Source organism: Lissotriton vulgaris, chromosome 1_1, assembly GCF_964263255.1.
Source record: "Lissotriton vulgaris chromosome 1_1, aLisVul1.2, whole genome shotgun sequence".
Lineage (NCBI taxonomy): Eukaryota > Metazoa > Chordata > Amphibia > Caudata > Salamandridae > Lissotriton > Lissotriton vulgaris.
Window position 1 is genome coordinate 305,342,981 of NC_141685.1, and position 22,286 is coordinate 305,365,266.

At 46.6% G+C, this 22,286-nt stretch overlaps 1 protein-coding gene across 1 annotated transcript in view; it reads right to left on the reverse strand.

Annotated features, from left to right (window-relative positions):
• POMGNT1 (protein O-linked mannose N-acetylglucosaminyltransferase 1 (beta 1,2-)) overlaps positions 1-22,286 on the reverse strand; it is a 227,840-nt gene that overhangs the window by 91,776 nt on the left and 113,778 nt on the right. The window contains exons 10-12 of the mRNA XM_086952341.1: positions 20,076-20,151; positions 13,205-13,288; positions 5,875-5,916 (exon numbers count right to left, since the gene is read on the reverse strand). Of these exons, the coding sequence (XP_086808467.1) occupies positions 5,875-5,916; positions 13,205-13,288; positions 20,076-20,151 (202 nt within the window). The remainder of the gene's footprint in view (positions 1-5,874; positions 5,917-13,204; positions 13,289-20,075; positions 20,152-22,286) is intronic.

Genomic DNA, 22,286 nt, shown 5'->3' on the forward strand with positions numbered 1-22,286 from the left:
GTAGAGGGTCTAGGAAGTGGACTTCGACCAAAACGACCTGCGGAACTGGCCAAGTGTGAGGGTCACACCACCAGTTCAGAAAATAGTGTTTTGTGAACTTGTGCACAAATGCTGAATGCTCATGTCACAGCATGGCAGTTGTGCAGAACAGGCACCGCTAGCACCAAAAGCCATTGTAGCGGCCTTAGCCCTGGTGGAATGAGCACACAGGCGTTCAAAGGGCTGATTCCTGGCTAGAGCATACCAGATTTTGACGCAATGGACTTTTGTGAGATGAATGTATAAGCTCAGTACGCTCCTAAAGATGAGGCAATTGAATCACTTCCTCCTTCAAGGGGTGAGGTGCGGCAAAACAGCTGGAAGAGTGATCGATTGGCCTACATCGAAAGGAGTCACAAACTTCGTTGGAAGGTCACCCTCTTCCTCTATACCAATTAAACAAGAAAGATGCGATAGGGCAGCTACACTGAATGTTCCCTGTAAGGCACCCATGTGGCATGCAGACATATTTGCAATGACGAAAGCAGCTCTCAGTGTTAGGAGCCTGATTAAGGAACAGCTGTGCAAAGGCTCTAAAGGTGTGCACCAAGATCATGTGCCATTGAGCCATTGCAAACAGCTGGTGGGAAATATGCGCCTCGAAAATTTTATAAACCGCATCACAACATGTGACTTAATAAGAGTTGATCAGGTAACAAAAATGTGCAAAAGGGCCAACAAATAACCTTTGACTATGCCCATTGCCAGGCCCTGCTCGGCTAATGAAAGAAAAAACAAACAACCATCAAAAAGTAAAATTTATCCAAGCATAAAGCGACCTTTTGGAAAGGCATTGTGCTGACCGAGGTGGTGGATTCATCCTTGCAGCCGGTCCAAATCATTTGGATGCTGCTGCTCAATCTACACACAGGGAGGTGTAGATTGTGAACATTCGAACGCATGGGCTGCCCAATTGCTGGGACAGGAGGTCTTTCCAAAGCAGAAGCCTCATCGGAGGACAAATGCGCATCAGATTGGACTACGACACTCTCCTGGCCTAGTGAAGGCGAGAAGATTGGTTTAGGACCACACCATTTTGATTTTCCTCCGAACTTAAAGCAGGAAAGGACGCAGTGGAAATGCTTACTGCTGTCTGCCCATTCCAGGAGCAATATGTCTCCTATTGCATGCCTTGGAGGAAACTCCAATGTGCAGATTTACTGACATTCTGTGCAGTGGCGAAGAGATCTAGCCAAGGACTATCCCCCTGAACAAAGATGACCTGCCCCACCATGGCCTGAAGACACCACTCATGATCATGTTCTGCTCAGCAGATTGCCAACCAGGAAGATGTTCTGCAGGACCAGCTTCCCCCAGAGGTGTAGCGCCTCCTAGCAAAGGGCTCAAGACCTCCATACAGCCAGACTTGTTGCAGTACCACATAGCGGTCATGTTGTCCATGAGGACAACCACCATCCTCCCCTTGATGGATAGCAGGAAGGATTTCAAGGCAAGATGGATAGGCCTTTGCTCTAAAAAGTTAATGTCGAGCCCACTCTCCACCAGAGACCAGATGGTTGCAATCTTCACCTTTACCAATTGGCTTAACACTCCTCCCCACCCCAGATTGGAATGGCGATTCAAAGCTACCAATACAGATCCTGAGCCGTCTTATTCAAGACCTGAATTAAGTAAGAGAAGCAGCCCTGATATTGGGACCACTGGGACTGGAAGGTTCACTACAGGGCTCATATATTTCACCTGACATTAAGGATGAGGATACCAGAGGCCAGTAGACAGAGAAACCTCAGAACCATTGTTACTGAAACCTATGTCTGATCTGGAAACACTGCGGTCTTAGCAGGAATCTCCCAGACTTGCTGCGATGAAGGAAAGTCCTTGAACACCACAGTGTCTGAAGAGCTCCTACCCACTGGAGGGAGAAAAGACCTAATAGACGGCTGTAGTCTCCAGAAAACCTGACTGATCTCACCCAACCTTGACTATGGTGTACAACGCTGGTGCCAATAGCTCTGCCGAAACAGTCTTTAGTGCCCTCGCCAATTCGGAGCACATACTTGGCTGCATCCTGATCAACATGTATCATTTGGGACAACGAAGCCCTGATTGTCTCAAGACGGCTAGCAAGATATCGCTTCCTATGTCCCCAAAAGACGTGGGTGGTCCTATCTAAAAGAAAAACTACACTTCTAGATCTAGGAATTCTAATTTGTTGAAGCTTGAACTATCAGGCTCTCCGGTGTAGATTGCTTGGTCTATACATTTTAATACGCAAGAGTAGGTCTAGGCCTCCTAAAAGCAGGTTGACTGACTGGCGGTAACATGGTATGGCCCATGTAGCCAAAAGGGTATTTGTAAGGGTTTCATTTAATGGCAATAATGGTTCAGATGAGGCTGGGCAACTGCAATTCTAGTCTTAGCTGTTCTCTGAACTACCACTGTGAACAAAGAACATTGCGCCGTTGGAGGCCCAAGTGGAGAGTTTTGATTTGTTTCAGGAGATGTGAATAGCGCACTGGTGTCTTTTAAACCTAAAAACAATGCATCAGTATAATGAGGCAGCATTTGTCCCCTTCCTCATCATCAATATCCAGAGGGACATTGGCCTATTGCATTGGGTCAGAATAAAAGCCAAAACAAAAGCGAATCATCGGAAGACAGTGGCACTGAAGCAAAGGTCCGGGATTGGACACGTATAACCACTGGTTGTGCTTCCATGATTTCAAAGGGCCACAAAGCCCTGAAGCTGGCCCATGTTGATTCATGGTCTGAGATCAGTGTTCGATCTGGATCACTGCTGGAATTTGTATGGAAGAAACCAGTGAGGACCTGGTACTACAGCAGAAGTCAATACCAGAATTGGTACAGGCCCAGTAGGGGGTTCTGAGAGGGCAGATACTCAAATGGAAACGCTGTGGCTCCTTGGGGCCCAACAATGTGCCCAAGGGAACCCGAATCCCACAAGAAAATTAGTACAATGCCTCTTTGAAGGTTTCCATTTGCTCCAGGGCGACAGCAGCCTGAAAAACTCTGGTTCTACCAGGGCCAATTGCAGGGTTGGTTCAGATATAGCAGACATTGGGGCGAGTGCAATCTTTATCACAAAACCCTTATGCCTTCGCTAAACTATGAGAGGATGGAGGTAGAGTTTCACTTTGTACACAAATGCCTTAACTTTGACTTACTGGGGGACAGATTGGGAAGTGGCCTTTTTGCAGACATGGCCTTGTGAGCAGGAAATGGAATTTTGCTGGAGTCACCTTGCGATAGGGCTAGAGATCACAACACAATCTAGAATTAGAGCAGGCCCTCTACTTTTACCACATCAAACAAGTTATATACCTTCAGTAACACTTCCTGGTGGATACTTTATACCTCCTTTGATCTCCGGTTTAACATGAGCAAAAATAACTGGACATATATTTGAGAAAGGACCTCTAACTATATATTAAATGCTATTAGTCCTCAACTGCGAGCACAACACACCTTAGGACCCTTTTGGCCTTGTGCGGTTTCCTGCTTAAAATTCTGGGACTTGGTCAAAGAGAACCCAAACTAGGAGCCTCCGAGTTCAACAGAGCCTTTACCAAGTCAGAAGGTCATTGTCTAAAACTCATTCAGTTGCCATTCTTGTACAAAACAAACACATTCTGTGACTATCATCCACTGCTTGCATTCCTTTGCTAAGTACATCTACTTCTTAGTACTGTGAAGCCTATTAATATTGCAAACACCCTGTACCCAATGCCTACAGCTCTTCCACAAGGTTTCAGCCCATCCTAGAAGGAGTGTGGATGTTCCCCAAGCATTGGATTCAGAGCCTTATCTCCTTTTCTCACTAAACACATTCTCTCAATTGTATCCAAGTAGAAATTAATCACAGATGAAGCCAGATCTATTTTATCTTCCCTTCCATCAGTTTGCCAGTATGTCACTCCTCCAGACAAAACACCAATATCCATCCATCCATCCTTCATCCATTTCTTTATCTACCCAACTTATTTGAACTAGACATCCTAATTATCACTGCAAGCCATTTTCATACACAAGATAAGCTGGCCTCCTTCATCTGTTACACAGCACATTCTGCCCACTTACATCTTTGGAACAGACAGAAGATACAGCCATGCCACTTATCCACTCAGCCAAGATTGTAATTATGCGTGTATCAAGAGCAGACTGTGCTACTACTTACTTGGCTCCCCCACTAGTTCATTCTTATCTGACAGACATCAACTACAGCATGCACATCCATTTCAACATACCATGATCTACACCCAATTCACACTCCAGCTGGTAGACCTGTTGTAATTCATGACTAAGCAGAGCACTGTGTAAGAGTGTCCCACTGGCATTCAAGGCTACGCTGTCAATTACTGCTGCATCTACACTTTAACCTACATCCATTACGTAGGTATCTTACATAATCAATCATATTCAGAGCCTTACCTATTCAAGGTCTACCTGCAATGTAATACTATGCCTCTGGACCACCTAAGCCTTCAAGATGACCCTAACGAAATACCTTATGGCCCAATACTACTAGACCAGAGCACTTTGAACTTCAGTCAATAACTCTTATAAGCAGCAATAAACCCATTTAACTAATACCTGGATTTTAATGTTGGGTTGTAAGTGCCATTAATCCCTCCCTGCCCCATAACTGACATGCCCTTTGTATGTAAGCCACTCCTTGCCAAGTAATTGTTTACTGTTTTTCTTAACAAGACACCAGAATTCCTACAATTAAACAATACAAATGAATGTAGTAATATCATGCACAAGATAAGGTGTACATGTATATAACACACTACATTTTAAGATGTAATATAAGAGCTTGGAGCACATTGGAGTGGCACAGGTCTGAATGTGGTAAACCACAAGTATAGAATAATTACCTTCTAAAGACTGACAGAAAGCAACACTAGCTAAAAGGATGGAACAAAGGAGCATTATCTCGCAAGATGGATCCCGCAATAAAGCTGCACATGAAGCAGAGATGTTACTCTTTCCGGAACAATTAAACCAAGGACACTAGGATTGGTGCATACTGCCTGTAAGTAAGGGTCAGTTAGTGCTTTGAAAAGCCTTGACCCTCAATGGATGAGTGACTAGATTTGTATGTGGATCTATTCTTTATTCACTTTTCAAAAATGCTCCCATTCTACCAGGTGAGAAAGGAAGAGGAAAAAATGTCAATATCTATTACTGTAGCACTCGTACAAATGTTACGGCTGGTTGGGCAGACAATTCCAGAAACCAAGCTGACACTATTAAATGGGCTCTGACAGAGGAGGACAGCATCCTACAAGTCAGAAGGGATGATAAACCGGGGGTGGCGGGGTGTGATCCTATGTTCTGGGCGAGTATTATGCAGGAGTTCTACAGATCTGGCAAAGATGTTACACAGTAGGGTGAATCAAACGCATGATTATTTTTGTTATGACTAGAGCGATAAGCAAGACATTGTATGCATCTCACAGTCATTCAGCTTCCTGTAGGTTTCCTGATGTACAACAAAATATATATTTTAGTATGTGCGTAATGTTAGCAACCTGCTACTAACGGGTAGGCCCTGTGCAAAGCGGGCATGAATCATGTACACAAGGATACTAAATTTCTTAGGTGGAAGAGTTTGTGCAACTTTTGTTTGTTTAATGCAGTTTTATATTGCTCTTTTTAAAAAAAAAATATTTATTAAAAATTGAAAAATAAAGGACGAAAAAAAACATTACATAACATTGCTTTAAAGAATTATTACTAAAAGGAGACAGGAAAACGCAAGGAAAAACTCTAAATAAAGTTGCAGTGGTAGAATACATAGGAAATAGTGCAATAGCGTTTAATAAATAGTACAGTCTTCTGTTCACTCACCGGGTGAAGATTAAATGTTGCAGTTAAACTGGCCTTGTAGTGCTAGGGAGACAAAAGCATGTGTAAGTGCTGGTTTAATAATAACCTAACATAACCAAGATACTTTGTTAATGTGAATGCACAGAAAAATAGAGTATTGAAACATATGCAAAATAAACAAGGAAATAGTTGCAGGATTGCCAAGATCCTTATTAAACAGAAAACGGGTGTCAAGCCAGACGGCTGGAATATCTCAAAGAAATATAAATAAACTCACCTAAAAATTAGTGACACCAAGTACACTACAAATGTTGTACGTTTCAAATGCAAAACTTAGACCTGAAAATGTTTCATGTTAAAGAGACAAATCATGTCCAGGCTCACAGTGTGTGCTTTGGATTTTTTAAGTTTTAAAATTACTTCTAAAGGGGGTGGAGACAGAAATGGGTGGCAATGGCCCCCATTCTTTGAGGTGCCATTGCCAATGAGATTCTGGCATGGTTGCTGAAAGCAAAGGACAGCTCCTTGAGGAAGTCTATGAAGTGCGACAGCTGTCACACTCTTTGTACCTTTTTAGCCCCTTATGTGCAGTGTACAGATGGGCAGGCTGCTCGTTCCATTTAACGGAGCTAGAAAAAGTTGGCAAGTGCATGGTGAGGTATGTTCATTCTTTGACTAGCTGAACTAGTATGAGATCGGTCTGTAAATGTTAGTAAAGTTGTGATTGTTGCAGATTTTAATGTCTGGATGAAGTACAGCTGTAAGAAAAGCACTTCTATCAGAGTGGTTCCTTTATCTTTTTGTTAGATTTTGCCATCATGTTCGAATCAAGGCACTGAGATACTGGTATTAAGCCTCCCAGTGAATGTGTACCAACACCGAAACATAGTACATACTAACATAAACCTTGAATATCACATTTGTGTTACAGGAATTTCTAAAGTGCACATACATCGAGACAGTTTCATGGCGGGAGGTAACGAACATATCGCGCAACTGATCATTACCCATAAGGGAGCCTGAAAAGCCATATCTTTAAGAGTTTCCTGAAACTAGAGTAACACTGGGTGGATCTGATAGGAGGTGGAAGGAAATTCCAGATATGTGGGCAAGTACTAAATATCTGGAACCACAAAGTGTCTTATTTTTTTTTAAGGTGACGAGAAAATTTGATTGCATTGATCTCAGATTACGAGTGGGGGTGTATTTTTGTATACAAGCAGATATAAAGGTGGGATTGCTGGTCTGTAATAATTTAAAAATAAGGCACCGAGCCTTGAAGATAGAACGCTGTTCTACTGTCAGACAAAGCAGTTTCCTCAGAAGGCGGGTAATGTGACAACTCCGAAGTTGTTGGTACAGTAGTCTAGCCGCCTGATTTTGGAATGGTTGCAGTCTCTCATTCAGTCCCTGTGTGAGGCCCAAGTATAAAGAGTTGCCATAATCTAGCACTAATAGCTTGAGTAAGAGCCTCGAAGGAAAGGAGTTTGCTTATTCTTCTGATTTTCTGCAGTTGAAGAAAAGAGGAAGACATTACAGGCCCTAATTGAGCTTTCATAGACAAGTTGGCAACAATCAGTATTCCTAGGCTCGTGTCCGAATTCTTGGACAAAGGAGGAGAGTCCATCATGCAGGTCAGCCTGTGGACCTCCAAGGGTGATGTATATTTCTGGTAATGATAATCTCTGTTTTGTCAGAGTTCAGTTTAAGTTGATTGTCATTCATCCAACCTCGGATAAACGGCACAATGTGCTGGAAAAAGGTTTGCATTCCAGAGAGTTGTCTATAGTGAAGATCATTTGCAGATCTACATAATTGTAGACTTTGACCTTCATTTGGTTCAAGGCATGCACCAGTGGACGAATGTATAGATCAAAGAGGTAGGGTGACAAGGAGGATCCGTGAGGAACACCATAAGTCAGGTTGACCCTGTGGGAGCAGAAGGTGGAGAGCCTAACTGCCTGGGAACGATCCTACATAAATGAGGTAATCCATTTCTGAGCAATGCCCTGGAAGCCTGTGGCCTCGACAAGGCTCACCAGAATGTCATGGTTGACCGTGCCAAAAGCCGCAGCGAGATCGAGAAGCACCAGTGTCTGAGTGGTATCCCAGTCAGAAGCCTTGCAGAGGCCATGTACCATTGAGAGAATGGCAGTCTCAGTGGAGTGGGCTGGCCAAAGTCCGTTTGATGAGGAATCTAGAAAATTGTTTTTCTCCATGAAAGAGCAAATGCGTTTGACTACATGAGACTCAAGTTACTTTGTCAGGTAGGGGAGCAAAGATATAGGGTGGTAGTCTTTTTATTTTTAGGTAGAGGAGTAATCACCAACCTTTTTCAGTAGCGGGAACACAATTGCTTTCTTGAAAGATCTGGGATCCCAGCCGCAACTCACACTCTTGTGGAGGGATAGGGATGGCTAAGGGAAGAGTGACAAGATGGTTTTGAGGACCTCAGGGGGACAGGAATCAGTTGTATTGCTTAAGTAATGACATGTAAACTGCTTTTCTAATGGCAGAATAGTCTGCCAGGTCATGTTTTGTTTACTACGTTTTTGGAGAACCATTTAGATGCATTATGATGCCTAGGTAGTCTAGCTCTCTGAAGAGGAGCGTGTATGTCGCTGGCTACTGTCGACCATTTCAAAATCCCTTCTTCTAGACTGTCAGTTACCATTACTGTCAGGCAAAGAATTGACCAGGGAGCTACAAAAGGAATCTATATTAACACGGGCCAAGTTTCTGAAGGAACCACCCGCACTGGCTTGAGGTTTAGGCAAGTTCACGTCAGAAAGCGGAAATGTAATTAAAAAGTAGTATAACCAGGGCATAGCAGTACAATCCAGGGAGAAAAAGGTTCAGGTCCAGGCCTGATCCAGGATATGGACCTTATTATGGGTGGAAAGGGACACATGCTGGATAAGATTTAAGCAGCAGAGCAGTTCATTGAAGTCAAAGATACTTGGGCGTCTGTGTCCACATTTGCCAAGTAGCTGAAATTGCCTATCATTGCGATCTTTGAAAACTAAATGACTAGCAGAGAGATCTGTTCAGCCAGAGACTGAGGGAAATGAGGCATATGACCCGGGGTCTATATACTAAGATGAAGATTGGGAGGGAGGTGGAGGAATTAAGTATGATTATGATGCCGTCTGTCAGCGGGATGTCTAAAGGTGTAAGACTAGAGAACTTTAAGTTCTTCTTTATAATGGCTGTTACACCACCTTCTATTTTATTAGGGGGGCGGTGAGTGGAAAGGTTGCAATTGCTTTCTGAGAGGGCAGCAAGAATGTCAGGGGATGACTTAGCTGTTAGACAGGTCTGAGTAAGAAATAATATATCAGGTTTATCAGAGTCCTGTAAATGGAAGATTTCGAGCTGTGTTTGGCCATGGACCTGGCATTCAAGTAGAAGATCCAAAGCTGATTGGAGGGAGGCAAGCTCCTGGGAAGGGAGCCAGGGGTATGTGTCAATGGAGGATGGTATGCATGGTTCTGCCAGTACAATGGCAGTGCTGGGTGTGTTTAGAAACCCTAGGTTGGAGAGGAGTGACAGGGTGGAGGAGTCAGGCTTATGGGCTGTGGAATGTAGCAGTCTGAGTTCTTTAGAAGTGTAAGTATAACGTAGGGCTTACTTTTGTTACACGTTTGGCGCGCCAGCAGTGCGGCCATGCTACTTGTAGTATTAAGAGGGCAAGGAGCTCTGACAGACTCCTCCAAGCCACCTGATTGGTTAACCCTCAGCCAACCAGGATCGAGAATGGTGCATTCTCCAAAACAGAAAAAGCGTCATGTTAAAAGGATTTTTAAAAGTGTTTCTAGTAGGGAATAACTAAAGAAAAAGCCCAGTTAGACTAGTGAGCAGCACACATCAAAGCACAGACACTGATAGAGTTATCAGCTTGTCTGCACTACTCATGGCATTAGGAGGGCAAGGAGCTCTGACAATATCCTCCCCAAGCCACATGATTGTTTAGACCGTTTACCAACTAGGATAAAGTATGGCGCATTCTCCCAAACAGAAAAGCGGTGAGTTCCTTCATCCAACCACTGCAGCCTAACTGGAGCCTACACAACTGGAGCATCACAAATGGTTTTGACATCCAGAAAAACCTGCATTCAAATATTAAGTAATCCCAAAGTGTGGCATGAAGCCCACAAAGGTGTCTGCTTAATGTATAAACATGTAATCACCCGAATGCTAAGAACAGAATGGTTATTATACAGCAAATAGGTGGACAGTGCTATTTTCACTGTAAAAGCTGCTATGAATTTTCCTGAAGAGAAAGTCGACTTGTTAGGAAAATACTACAAAGTTCACTCAAAGTTTATTTGCAATCCTTCAAAAATCAAGTTCATTGGTGTGAAGGCAGATTTTTGTTAGTTACAAAGTAAAAGGTGTTGTTATGAAAAAACCTTCCTTGTGCTGTGTAGGAAAGTAAAAACAACTGCAAAAACAACAGTTGATGGACAGAATGCAGAACAAGGTCATACATTCACCCCTGTTTTTGCATTTGTCACCCCGAGTGGGACGGGTATGCTCAGACATGAGTCCCGTGCTCTCCACACCACTGGAATCAAGCTATCCTGGTTGATGACGGCTGATAGCCAGAAACAGGTCCTATGATGCTTGATTCCGGTCCAGGGAAGACATGGGTTGGCAGTTCGGGCTGGACTGTTCCCATGAGGCACAGGGTCAAGGCTGATTTGCATATGGCCACGGCTGAACTGGGGTGGTGTGGAGTGCAAAAAAATGATGGATTTAGGCCCAGATCTCTGTACTGGGGTGAATGTATGACATTGTTCTGAAATCTGTCCATCAACTGTTGTTTTTGCAAGTGAAGGAAAGTAGACTAGTATTTAGAGTGGACAGGTGTCCACGTTAAAGGATTGGGCCATCACCTTTTAGACGTCAAACAGGGAACACATTTAGCATGTTCACCCAGGGCCTCGAGCTCCAGAGGTATTCCAAATGGCGAGTCAACGAATACTCACCGGCCTAGGAGCTGCTAATACAAATTTAAACAAGATGTTCGCTGATGTTCGACATAAAGTCCATAACTTCCGCTGTGTCAATAAGGCCTCTGTTTGATAAGCATCACTGCCTTTCCTGGCAGTGAATCTAGGATAATCCTGATCCCAATTACAGAAGCAGCTGAGATAATCCAGTCAGTATCTAACAAACTTTAGTCTTACATCTGCAATAACTATTTGTTGACGTGATATTAGTTTTAATTAATGTATAAATATCCTCTTCCAACTCTTCAGTCTGTGGAGAAGCGCTCTCCTCTTAGAAACTCACTGTGGTACATTTGAGATCCTCTGCTTCAATCCCTGTACTTGGTCAACATAACTTTTCTATCAATGGTAATTTTTAAAACAAATGACAAACTGGCCATTTAGTGTTCTGCTTCATGTTAAGGGACACTGGTCTAAACCCCTCATGCAAATTCTAACTCTTCAATAGTGCCTATCCAGGTACAACTAAATCACAAACACTTCTTTATTTTCTAATAGTAAGCACACTATACAGTCTTCAGCCTTGAAGGTCTGTAGTATTTTTCCCTCTCGAAACACAGTATGCTTGAAAGAATTACAAAAAAGATCAAAGTGGGGCTGACCTGGTGTGAGAAAGATCGGGTCGGAACCCCTGTTAGGGTTGAACTACAAAGCCCAGACGCCCCTGCACGAACAAGGAGGCATTCCGTCTCACCTGAAACTTGGACGAAGACCGATATCTCTCCTGTCTTTCCACAGCGTGAGGTAACGGCTAGAGGAGGCGTTACGGACAATGGACGAATAAAAACAGACGCCATACAGGAAGCTGGGTCGTCGCAGAACGTCGAGGAGGCGGGACCAGAGACGGACCACGAGGAGGACGCCGAATCTCGGAGCCGGGAGCCGGAGCTGAACGCCGAGAGTCAAGACAGTGTTGCCGAGCAAGAAGAAGAGGCGGGGGAAACCGAAGACCGCTGGACGGAGGAGTGGTGGTGTCCCCCGGAGGAGGCTGGAGAGCGTGCCGTGACTCAGGAGAGTTACGGCGGGGCCGGTGAGTGACTTTGAACCGAAGCCCTTTGGGGAAACTGTTGTGTGTTGTGAGAGGTGGGAGGTAGCGAGGAAACTGTGGGTGGTGGGTGGAATTTTGTAAAGGGGAACCCGAAACGTGCATGTGTAAGAGAACAGTACCGACCGTATCACGATCAGTTGTTGAACTTGGGATTAGGTGTAAATGGTCTAGGCCTCAACCTCCACTGTATTCTTATCCTCATTCCATACCAGTTCACTACCTATTCCCTTACCTACCACTCCCAATACCTTTACGCACTCCCCTTCACCATACCCATTTTCCGTGCACTACTTTACGGTGTAGGAGCAAGGGTTTCGAAACAACCATATCACCGACGGTCCCTTTCTCTTCTTTCCTCTCGGTACCTCCGGTACACCAACACCACGGAGACGCGGTCGCCCCAGGATCAACGACCCCTGGAGGAAGAGGAAGGAACATCGACTACCACGGCAAACCCTTTCAACCCCGGAGAACTCGGTGCCGCGTGTGGAAGTACAGACCCCGTCGTGAAACCTAAAGCCTTGTTTCCTGACAATAAAAGTGCTGTTCGTCAATATATTCAGCCTCCGCGTCTGTATATCCGACATGCCCTCCCACACCAGGGTTCAGCACATCAAATCCCAAGTAAATATAATTAAAAAACATCTGCAGTGTGTATTCTCAATTTTTTGTCCTTGCTTTATATTGAAGGCCTACCCTCCGTCATTCAGATCCTTGCTCTGATTGATGGGCATCTGGTATTTTACACTCTAACCTGTTGGCTTGGGTGCTGTGGGCCTCCAGCTATACAGACCCTCTACCCCCCAATTTGATCTAAAGAGTGAAGAAATTTATAGATCAGGTCATTTTTGGTTCCATCCAGAAGCTACAAATGGTTTCAAGTGGTCTTTCAGTTTATTCAAAATTCCGTCTGTTGGTGTTCATTGTGATGGAAAAGAATGTAGTGTTACATACCCACTTTGGACAGCTAACTAAAGCAGTCATTGTTTCACTTTACAATTACGAAGGTCTACGATGAGCTCTTGCCCAGTCAAATGATGCTGCTATGTAAATGGCACTTTTTAGCCACCACATGTTTTGTTTCCATATGGCCAAGCGTCATGGTACTATTGCCAAAGTCATGACATGCACCATCTGACACTATAAAACAAATGACATTAATGAAACCGAGCAAGAGATTACACAATGTACTAGCGTCATCAGGAGCCCCAGTGATTGTGTAGCAGATAAGGAACATTAATATAGTGTACTAGACACTGATCATCACCAAGAACAAGATATGGCATACCTGGGACACCCGGGCATTTTTAATGCTGATGGGAGTGTGTTGTATTCCCTTTAGTCCAAACAGTTCTACCACATCCATTGGTTCCTGGCAGGATAAAAAAAAAACGAACAGACCATATTTTTATATTTATAACATTTATAGCTCATTTGATTTTCATTAACAAATAAGTGAACTGAGAAAGTAGTAAATGTTTTCCTCCACTATGTACTCCAACAACATAAATAGACAGTTATGTGTAAATCAAACAGCCTAAGATGAGCAAGAGGTCGGGCATGATAACTATGAACTTGCGGGACAGCTTCCTATAACTTTAGGAACAAAAACATTCATAAAGGAGTGAGAAAGTACCTCTCACTGGGCACACAGTATTTTATTTAGTCTTGTAGTTACAATACAGACCAACAAAATAAAAGACAGTTCTTCGAATGGGCTGTTTCAATGTGTGGCTATATTTCACTGAATTGTTGTGCTCAGCAGACATCCATGTTCATAAAAAATTAAAACAAGATTGGAACATGCCTCACATACCCTACGAATAAGGGTGGGGGAAGTTGGCGGAGTACCACTATGCGGAATTCTGCGGAGTTGAACAAAAACACTACGCTCCATAACTCCGTTCCATCTCATCACAATTAATAACACAAAAACCTCACATACCTTTGGTAAAACAAGTAATTCTATCTTTACATGCTAAAATGCATATAGTCATCTCACAAAAGCAAAAATGAAAATACAGCAAGCAGTGAAAGAGGTGATGATTTTGGGGACCTCCCTAACCTAGGGAGAGTACCAAGCAGATGCCTTGAACACAAAGAGCATTCTAGAATCACGCCCCTTAATGCTTTGCTGGGCCTTTGGTTGGCATTGCATTTTTGCCCATAACTTTGCTTGGGGTGGGTCTAGGAGGATAGGACCACCACCGAATCGTTCAGCATGATGCACAAGTTACTTACCTTCGGTAACGATTTATCTGTAAGAAACAGTAGTTAGTGTTAGATTCCTTACCATAGAATATCCCCAGGCATCAGGCTGGATCCGGCAAGTTTTCGTCAGCAGTACCCTTGCGCGTCAGTAGGAGTCGTCTGCTGCTCCGCGTCTGTCGTTGGCATCGTGATCGCCGGAATGACATCATCGGAGTACTTAGACGCCGCCATCGCGCGCTGACGTCAGTTCTGTACATAGCTTTCCGCGCCAGGAAGGCAGAGCCATGATAGAAACCGACACTGGAGCTGAAAGGGATGTCCTTAACCCTAGATATTGGTTCGCAGAACGGGGAGGATGGGTGGGGCGTTAAGGAATCTAACACTAACTACTGTTTCTTACAGATATATCGTTACCGAAGGTAAGTAACTTGTGCATCTGAAAGAAACAGGTTAGTGTTAGATTCCTTACCTTAGAATAGATACCCCAGCAATACCAACCCCGGAGGTGGGTCTGCGAACCAAGATCACACCAGAAAGTCCTGGAGAACGGAACGGCCGAAAAAGCCATCTCTCCGGACTTGGCTGTCCAGGCAGTAGTGCTTAGCAAACAAGTACAGCGAGGCCCACGTAGCTGCCTGACAGATGCCCTGCAAGGGGACTCCCCGACCCAAGGCAGTAGTAGCCGCCGTGGCCGGAGTGGAATGGGCGCGTAGCCCCACAAGAGGCTCCTTTTTCGCCATGGAGTAGCAAACCTTGATGCACAAAACGACCCACCGAGAGATGGTCCGTTTGTGCACCGCCCGCCCCTTCTTAGCGCCCACGTAACCAACAAAGAGCTGGTCGTCCACCCGGAACTGGCGTGTGCGGTCTAGATAGAAGGAGAGCGCACGTTTTGGGTCCAGAGGGTGAAGCCTCTCTTCCTCTTTCGAGGGATGCGGAGGCGGAAAGAAGGTGGGCAAGGTGATGGACTGCCCGATATGAAAGGCTGTAACCACCTTGGGCAGGAAAGATGGATGAGTCCTCAGAACAACCTTGTCTGGATGGACAGAGAGGAAAGGAGGAATGGAAGATAGAGCCTGGAGCTCACTCACTAGCCTGGCAGAGGTGATGGCAACCAGGAATGCAGTTTTAAGAGTCAGGACAGTTATGAAGTGGCTCAAAGGGAGCGCACATCAGATATGTCAGTACAAGTTTCAAGTACCACTAAGGCATCACAAAAGGAACAGGAGGAAACGTGTGTGATGCCTTTCAAGAATGTATTTACAACAGGGGACTTGAAAAGAGAAGGCTGACCAGGAAGCCTCAAGAAGGCTGAAATGGCAGACAGGTAGCCTTTGATAGTGCCCAGAGAAGAGCCCTGCTGGGCAAGAGAAAGAAGAAAGAGGAGAACCTCTGAAAGGGGGGGGCAGAGAGTGGATGCACAGCCTTTGCTGTGCACCATGCCACAAATTTGTTCCACCTGCAGGCGTATACCGATTTTGTGGAGGGACGCCTGGCTGCCAGAATCACATCACAGACTTCAGGAGGCAAGTCAAATGGCCTCAACTGTCGCCTGCTCTACGCTTGTAGATGGAGACTGGACAGATTTGGGTGGAGGACCGTCCCCTGCTTCTGCGACAGAAGGTCCTCCTGAAGAGGCAGACAAATCGGGGGATCGACTGACATGCTGAGTAGCTCGGGATACCAGTATCTTTGTGCCCAGTCCGGAACCACTTGGGGCCCGGTCTCGCCTGATCTTCTTCAGCACTCTGGGCAGAAGTGGTATAGGGTGAAAGGCGTACAACAGACCGCAGCTCCACTCGCGAGGAAAAGAGTCTCCGAGCGAGTGCCGCCTTTGAAATTCCAACGCGCAAAACTGATGACATTGCGCGTCCTCTTCGGTGGCGAATAGATCTAACCAAGGCTAGCCCCACTGCCCACAGAGACCTTGCGCCACGTCAGAGTCCAGTGGTCATTCGTGATCCATCATGCACCGGCGGCCGAGTTCGTCCGCCATGGCGTTCAGGGAACCTGCCAGGTGTTGAACCACCAGGGTGACTCCCTGGTGTTCCAGCCATGTCCAGAGGCGCAGAGCCTCCTGACAAAGGGTCCACGACCCCAGCCGACCTGTTTGTTGCAGTACCACATGGTGGTGGTGTTGTCCGTGTACACCTGCACTACACTTCCCCAGATAGAGGGAAGGAATGCCTTCAGTGCAAATCGGATCGACCGCAGTTCCAGCAGGTTGAAATGGAGCCGGGACTCTGCCGGAGACCAGAGGCCTCGGATCTCCGCCTCTCCCATGTGGCCCCCCCATCCCAGGAGGGGCGCATCCGTCACTACTACGTGCTCCAGTTGAGGTAGGGAGAGGGATCTGCCGCTGACCCAATCACGGTTCATGAGCCACCACTGCAACTGACTCGCAGCGCCCTCCGAGATTAGGACATGGTCGGACAGGTTGCCCTGATGCTGTACCCACTGAAACTTCAGGTCCCACAGCAGAGCCTGCATCCGCCACCTGGTGTGATGCACCAGAAGGATGCAGGAGGCTATCAGCCCCAGGAGCCGCAGCGTCAACCTGACCGAAACTCGGGATAAAGGCTGAAAGATCGGAATCAGAGCCTGAAAATCCCGAACCCGCTGTTCGGGGGTATAAACCCGAAACTGCGCCGAGTCCAGAACCGCTCCAATGAAAAGGAGCTTCTGAGAGGACCACATGTACGACTTCTGCATGTTGATGGAGAACCCTAGCGAGTGCAGGAGTTCGGCTGTAATCTGGAGGTGGGAGCCCACCTTCAACAACCAGTCGTTGAGATAGGGGAAGACGGAAAACCCTGATCTGCGCAGATGAGCTGCGACCACCGCCATCACTTTCGTGAACACCCGAGGGGCGCTGGTAAGGCCGAAGGGGAGCACGGTAAACTGAAAGGCTCGTGGCCTACCGTGAACCGCAGGTAGCGCCGGCAGGACTGGGTTGTGGAAATACGAGTCCTGCAAGTCCAACGCTACCATCCAGTCTCCAGGGTAGCTAGGACCTGAGCTAAAGTCAGCATCTTGAACTTCTCCTTCCAGAGGAAGCCCTTGACGCTCCGGAGGTCCAAGATAGGGCGTAGGCCTCCTTTGCCCTTCTTGGGTACCAGAAAGTAGTGGGAGTAGCAACCACGTCCTACTTCAGGCCCAGGAATGCGCTTAATGGCCCCCTTGGCCAAGAGGGCCATAACTTCCTCCTGCAGAAGATGCAAGTGATCCCCCGACATGCGGTGGGACTGCGGTGGCATGGCTGGAGGGGTTGCCTCGAAGGGGAGGGAGTAGCCCCTTCGGACAATTTGCAGAACCCACCTGTCCGACGTGATGGAGAGCCAGTGGATGAGGTGATGGCGGACCCTGCCCCCCACTGGCATCGAATGGGCCTGAAAGCTCGGACTAGGAAGGCTTTGAGGCAGATACTGCGGGAGCGGATGTGAACGGACTTTGCCGTTGCCCCCGGGCACCGCCACGGTGGTTTTCACGTCCGCGGCCGCGTTGAGGCTGGTTCTGCTGCCTGTGGCTGGCAGGACATGTGGGGGTGCCCCTTCCTTGGCCACGAAAGGGAGCAAAAAGCAGAAGTTTGGTGGCACTGGCCAGACAGGCCCAAGGACTTGGCCGTAGCCCTGGAGTCCTTGAAATGCTCAAGCGCACTGTCTGCTTTGTCGCGACGGCCATCGAAGGGCATGTCCATGAGCGTGGCCTGGACATCGACCAAGAAATTGGCGGACCTCAGCCAGACGTGGCGGCGAACCGCCACCGTCGCGGAAATTGCCCTTCCCAACGAGTCCGTGGTATCCAGTCCACACCGCCCCTCCGAAGGGGCTTGGGTGAGCCGAGTCTCCTCCAGGCACTGGGGCAGCACGTCCGCAGCGGTCCCACAAAGAGTGGGTATAACGACCCAAAAGGCAAGCAGTGTTGATAGACCGCAACCCCAAACTCAATGAGGAGAACAGTTTCTTCCCAAACTGATCAAACCTTTTGGATTCCCGATCCGAGGGAGCGGTCGGAAATGCGGTCTGGGACGTAGATGCCTGGATCACCAGGCTCTCGGGGTGGGGTGTATAGACAGAAAGCTAGGGTCACCTGGATCCGGCGTCGGGCCATGTTCCGATCCACAGGGGGCACTGTGGAGGGCTTAGACCAGGTGCCCATCAGAAAGTCTGTGAGGGCCTCACTGAACGGCAGTAGAGGCTCTGAGGAGCTTACTGGTGGCTGAAGCAACTCAGTGAGGAGGTTAGTCCTCACGGCCACAGCAGGGAGCTCAAGAGCCAAGGCCTTGGCTGCCCTGCGCAACACCATATCATACGTAGCACCCTCCTCCGTAGCCACGGAGGGAGGAGAGATGAATCCAGTGTCGGGCGACGTGTCCAAACCACTGGCCCACCCTAGCTCATCTGCCCAGTCCTGGCTCAACTGGCACTGCCGTGCCAGAGGGTCCTCCCAGTCCTCCCCTTGATCCGTGTCCTGGTATACAGGCTGGAATGACGAAGCGGGGTCGTAGGTGAAGGCCTCACCCATAGACGCCGGAGAGGGCGCCGAGTGGCGCCATTCCGACGCCGGAACGCGGCTGAAACTGGAGCCGATGAGGACGGCGCCAGGAGTGACACTACTGGGATCGGCGCCAGCGGAGGCGACGTAATGTCAACTGGCGTCGACCGGGATCCAGGCACAGATCCCCCAGGGGCTGGAGGCGTCGGAACCAAAGTCGACAACAGCGCCGAAACACCCGACCGCGCCAGGGCCGGAGCCGCCGGCCCGCCAAAGCCCCAAGTCGGGTCTGCGGGGCCCGAAAGCGCGCCAGCAGGCCTCAACGGAGGGAAGTGAGTCCTCATGGCAATGAGGAAATCACGAATCTCCTCCGGCGTCGCTCACAGGCCAGGGACCGGAGGGTATGGGTCTGGAGACTGCCCCTGCGGCTCGAACAGAGCCACGCGGGCGGTGTCTCCAGAACCCTCAGCCGCGTCCCGCGAGTGGCGAGAGGAGTCTGAAGAGCGATGTCGCCTCTTCGACTTCTTCTTTGAGTGCCTCGACTTACCGGAGGACTTGGAACCCGACGAGTGATGGGGAATCAACGAGCGACGACTGCGGCTCCGCGACCAGGACCTCGAGCGGCGCGGAGCAGACGGCTGGATCTAGAGTAGCTTGCGGGACCGCTCCAGCCTAGCTTTCGAGGTCAAGGCACGGCAGTCGGGGCACGACTTGTCATCGTGGTCGGCCCCGAGGCAGTAGAGACACCGATGGTGGGGGTCGGTCACCGACATCAGGCGGTGACAGGCGTCGCACGGCTTGAAGCCAGGCATCCCTACGGCACCAGGAGTCTAAGTCGACTCGAAAAAAGAGATCCAAAATAGATTAAAAAGTTTAGTCAAAAAATGACAGTACTGCTCTTCCCGGATCTGCACTAGCTGGCGCGGAAAAAAGAAGAACAGACGGTAGTGCGCGAGGGCGGCGTCTAAGTACTCCGACGACGTCATTCCGGCAATCACGACGCCGACGTCGGACGCAGAGCTGCAGACGACGCCTACCGATGCGCAAGGGTACTGCTGACGAAAACTTTCCGGATCCAGCCTGACGCCTGGGGATATTCTAAGGTAAGGAATCTAACACTAACCTGTTTCTTTCAGATATGCTCGTTGTGTTTAAGGCATCTGCTTGGTCCTCCCCATGGTCAATGTAATGCGTAGTTAACAAATCTCCGCAACCTCCTCTAGGGAGCGGAGTTACTTGCCCACAGTTACCTACGAACTGTTTGTGAACCACAGTCAGGCGAAACAAAAAAACTAATAGGCACTAACTTCTGGACCTTCTTAATGTTTCACTGACTTCTTTTCCTTTCAGTGTCAGCACGTGCTATTATCGTTGTGAATTCTTGCATGGTCCAACAATTCCCAATAATCCATATAAAAGATAAATGATAAACAATACAATAACTTAAACCTCACCTCATAATAGCCATCAATAAAAACAGTAATCATCTGGGGAGTGACACCCTGTGCGGACAGAAGGGAGCGTAGCATCCTATAAAGTAATAATAATATCTATTATAAATAAAAATATGTTCAATAATGAACTGTTTTGTATTTTATTTCTTTAAAATGCGCTTGAAGTTATGTCCACAAATATAGATTTGAAACGTGGAAAAAAAACCAAAGGATTGCAAAATTAATAAGCACATATTTACTCAAACTTAGTCTGCAGATAAATATAGTGGTAAAGAAAATGTAAAAAAAACAAAAAAAACAATTGCCCATGTCTCACGGTTCATGCACAGTCAACAAGGCCATCACATTATATTGTAGATAGTATGTACCTCTGTAACATCTAGGACCTCCAAGCTTTTAACTAGGGTTGGCTACTGGTTTCATGGTAAGACTATAGAGATAGATGAATTGCATTTTTTCTATTTTAATGTTCAAAGTAATGTATTGCTGTATATTTATGTTGGATTTTATGGATGTGCTTTCAAATAAACTTAAGATGTACGTATTTTTGCACATACTACAGTGAACACTCCTCTGCTCATTGCTGTTACGCTTAAAAAAAACACTTTCTTAGGAGTATCTTGAAACGGCAAGTATTCTAGTTTAGTTGCAAGACGGATTCTGCCCACGAGGGGTCTAAGTCTAGCTTCCAAGGCATTTAAAATTACCTAAGAGTTCAATTGTATCCGTCTGTAGAAGCTACCACCACATACCCTACACTGATTATTAGGATGACAGAAAGGAAAAAAAAAAAAGAAAATGTCTTAAGAAGCAGAAAAAAAGAAACATTTGAAAGCACAACTCAGAAAGGTTCATTGCTCATAACATTCATCTTTAGCCTCGACCTAGAAGCCTTGTCTAAGTAAGTTGGTTTAATTGGAACTACTTTCCTGCCACAGGACTCACTTCGGTAGGTGGCATCAGATGCAAAACAGCAATAAAGCACAAATGAGGTATAGGGACTGGCTTCCTAGAATAGCTTGGGAAAAAAAGTATGTGCTACCATGCGCCATTAATTTTTGGTGGACTGCCTTTTAGATTTTTCCCAAATCGGATTGCCAATTTGACAGTCTACTGATGGTGCACTGCTCCATATTCTAAGAGATGTTCAACAGTTCATGCAAAGATAGATCTGGGCGAAAGGCATTTTAACATACAACATAGTATAATCACTCATACAGAACTAATGCTAGACAGGGAAGCTGGAGTTCCAATTTATGTACCAAAAAAACAAGTATCGGTAAAGCCAAAGTCTCAGCTGTAAAAGGACACGGTCCTAGCTTTGCCAATGCTCGTTTTTTGGCTGGAGGCAAATCTGTGCATCATAATGCACAAGTAAGCATGTCCTGCAATACTGCAGTGGGTCTTCTATTAAAGAAAGCCGTTCATTGATGGCCATGATTACTGCCTATGAGCAGTGAAGCATAGGCACAAGTGCATTGTGAAACATGCGCGCACAAGAGTAGAGACTCATGGCCCTCCTTTTTAATTTATCAATTGAAGTTTTGCTTTCACCCCATTATTATTGCGGGTCACACCCAGTAGAGCCCCTTAGCCCTAAAATGAAATATGCCCTTTACAGACAAAAGAGGAACAAACACATCTCTCACCTATTCACCTTTGCTCCGTCAGACAAGGAGCGTTTGAAGTCAGATAAACAGGACAGAGAAACTCTAATCTGCAGAAGATGATAAATGAAGTCCCACTCCTGTACCCCAAATTTACTATGCACTCACAAAAGTTGGTATTTTACTATTACGTGATTCTTTATTTTGCAGTATCACTCTACAAATCATGCGAATCCGTGGGATCAGAATTATAACAACCACCTCAGCAGGTTACACACAAATCAACGTGAACATCAGGGAGGCCACGGTAAATATAATAGCAATAATGCTAAATATATATAATATATGTACATAGAATACATAATAAAGAATAGGAAACATAATAGAAACCTCAAAAAAGTATTCCTACATAGGAAAGCATGGCAAAGAGAAAAACTACTTGTAACACATTAGTGTCATTATGTTAGTCCAAATTACAGCCAATCAGGCGTCAGCTCCCTCTAGAACCTTCTCCTCAGAAGCTCAAGCCCTCAGATGTTCGTAGCACAAGTAACAAAGAGCGCATGAGGAGAAGAGAGCCTCTGAGGGGAGGAGGGTGGGTCGC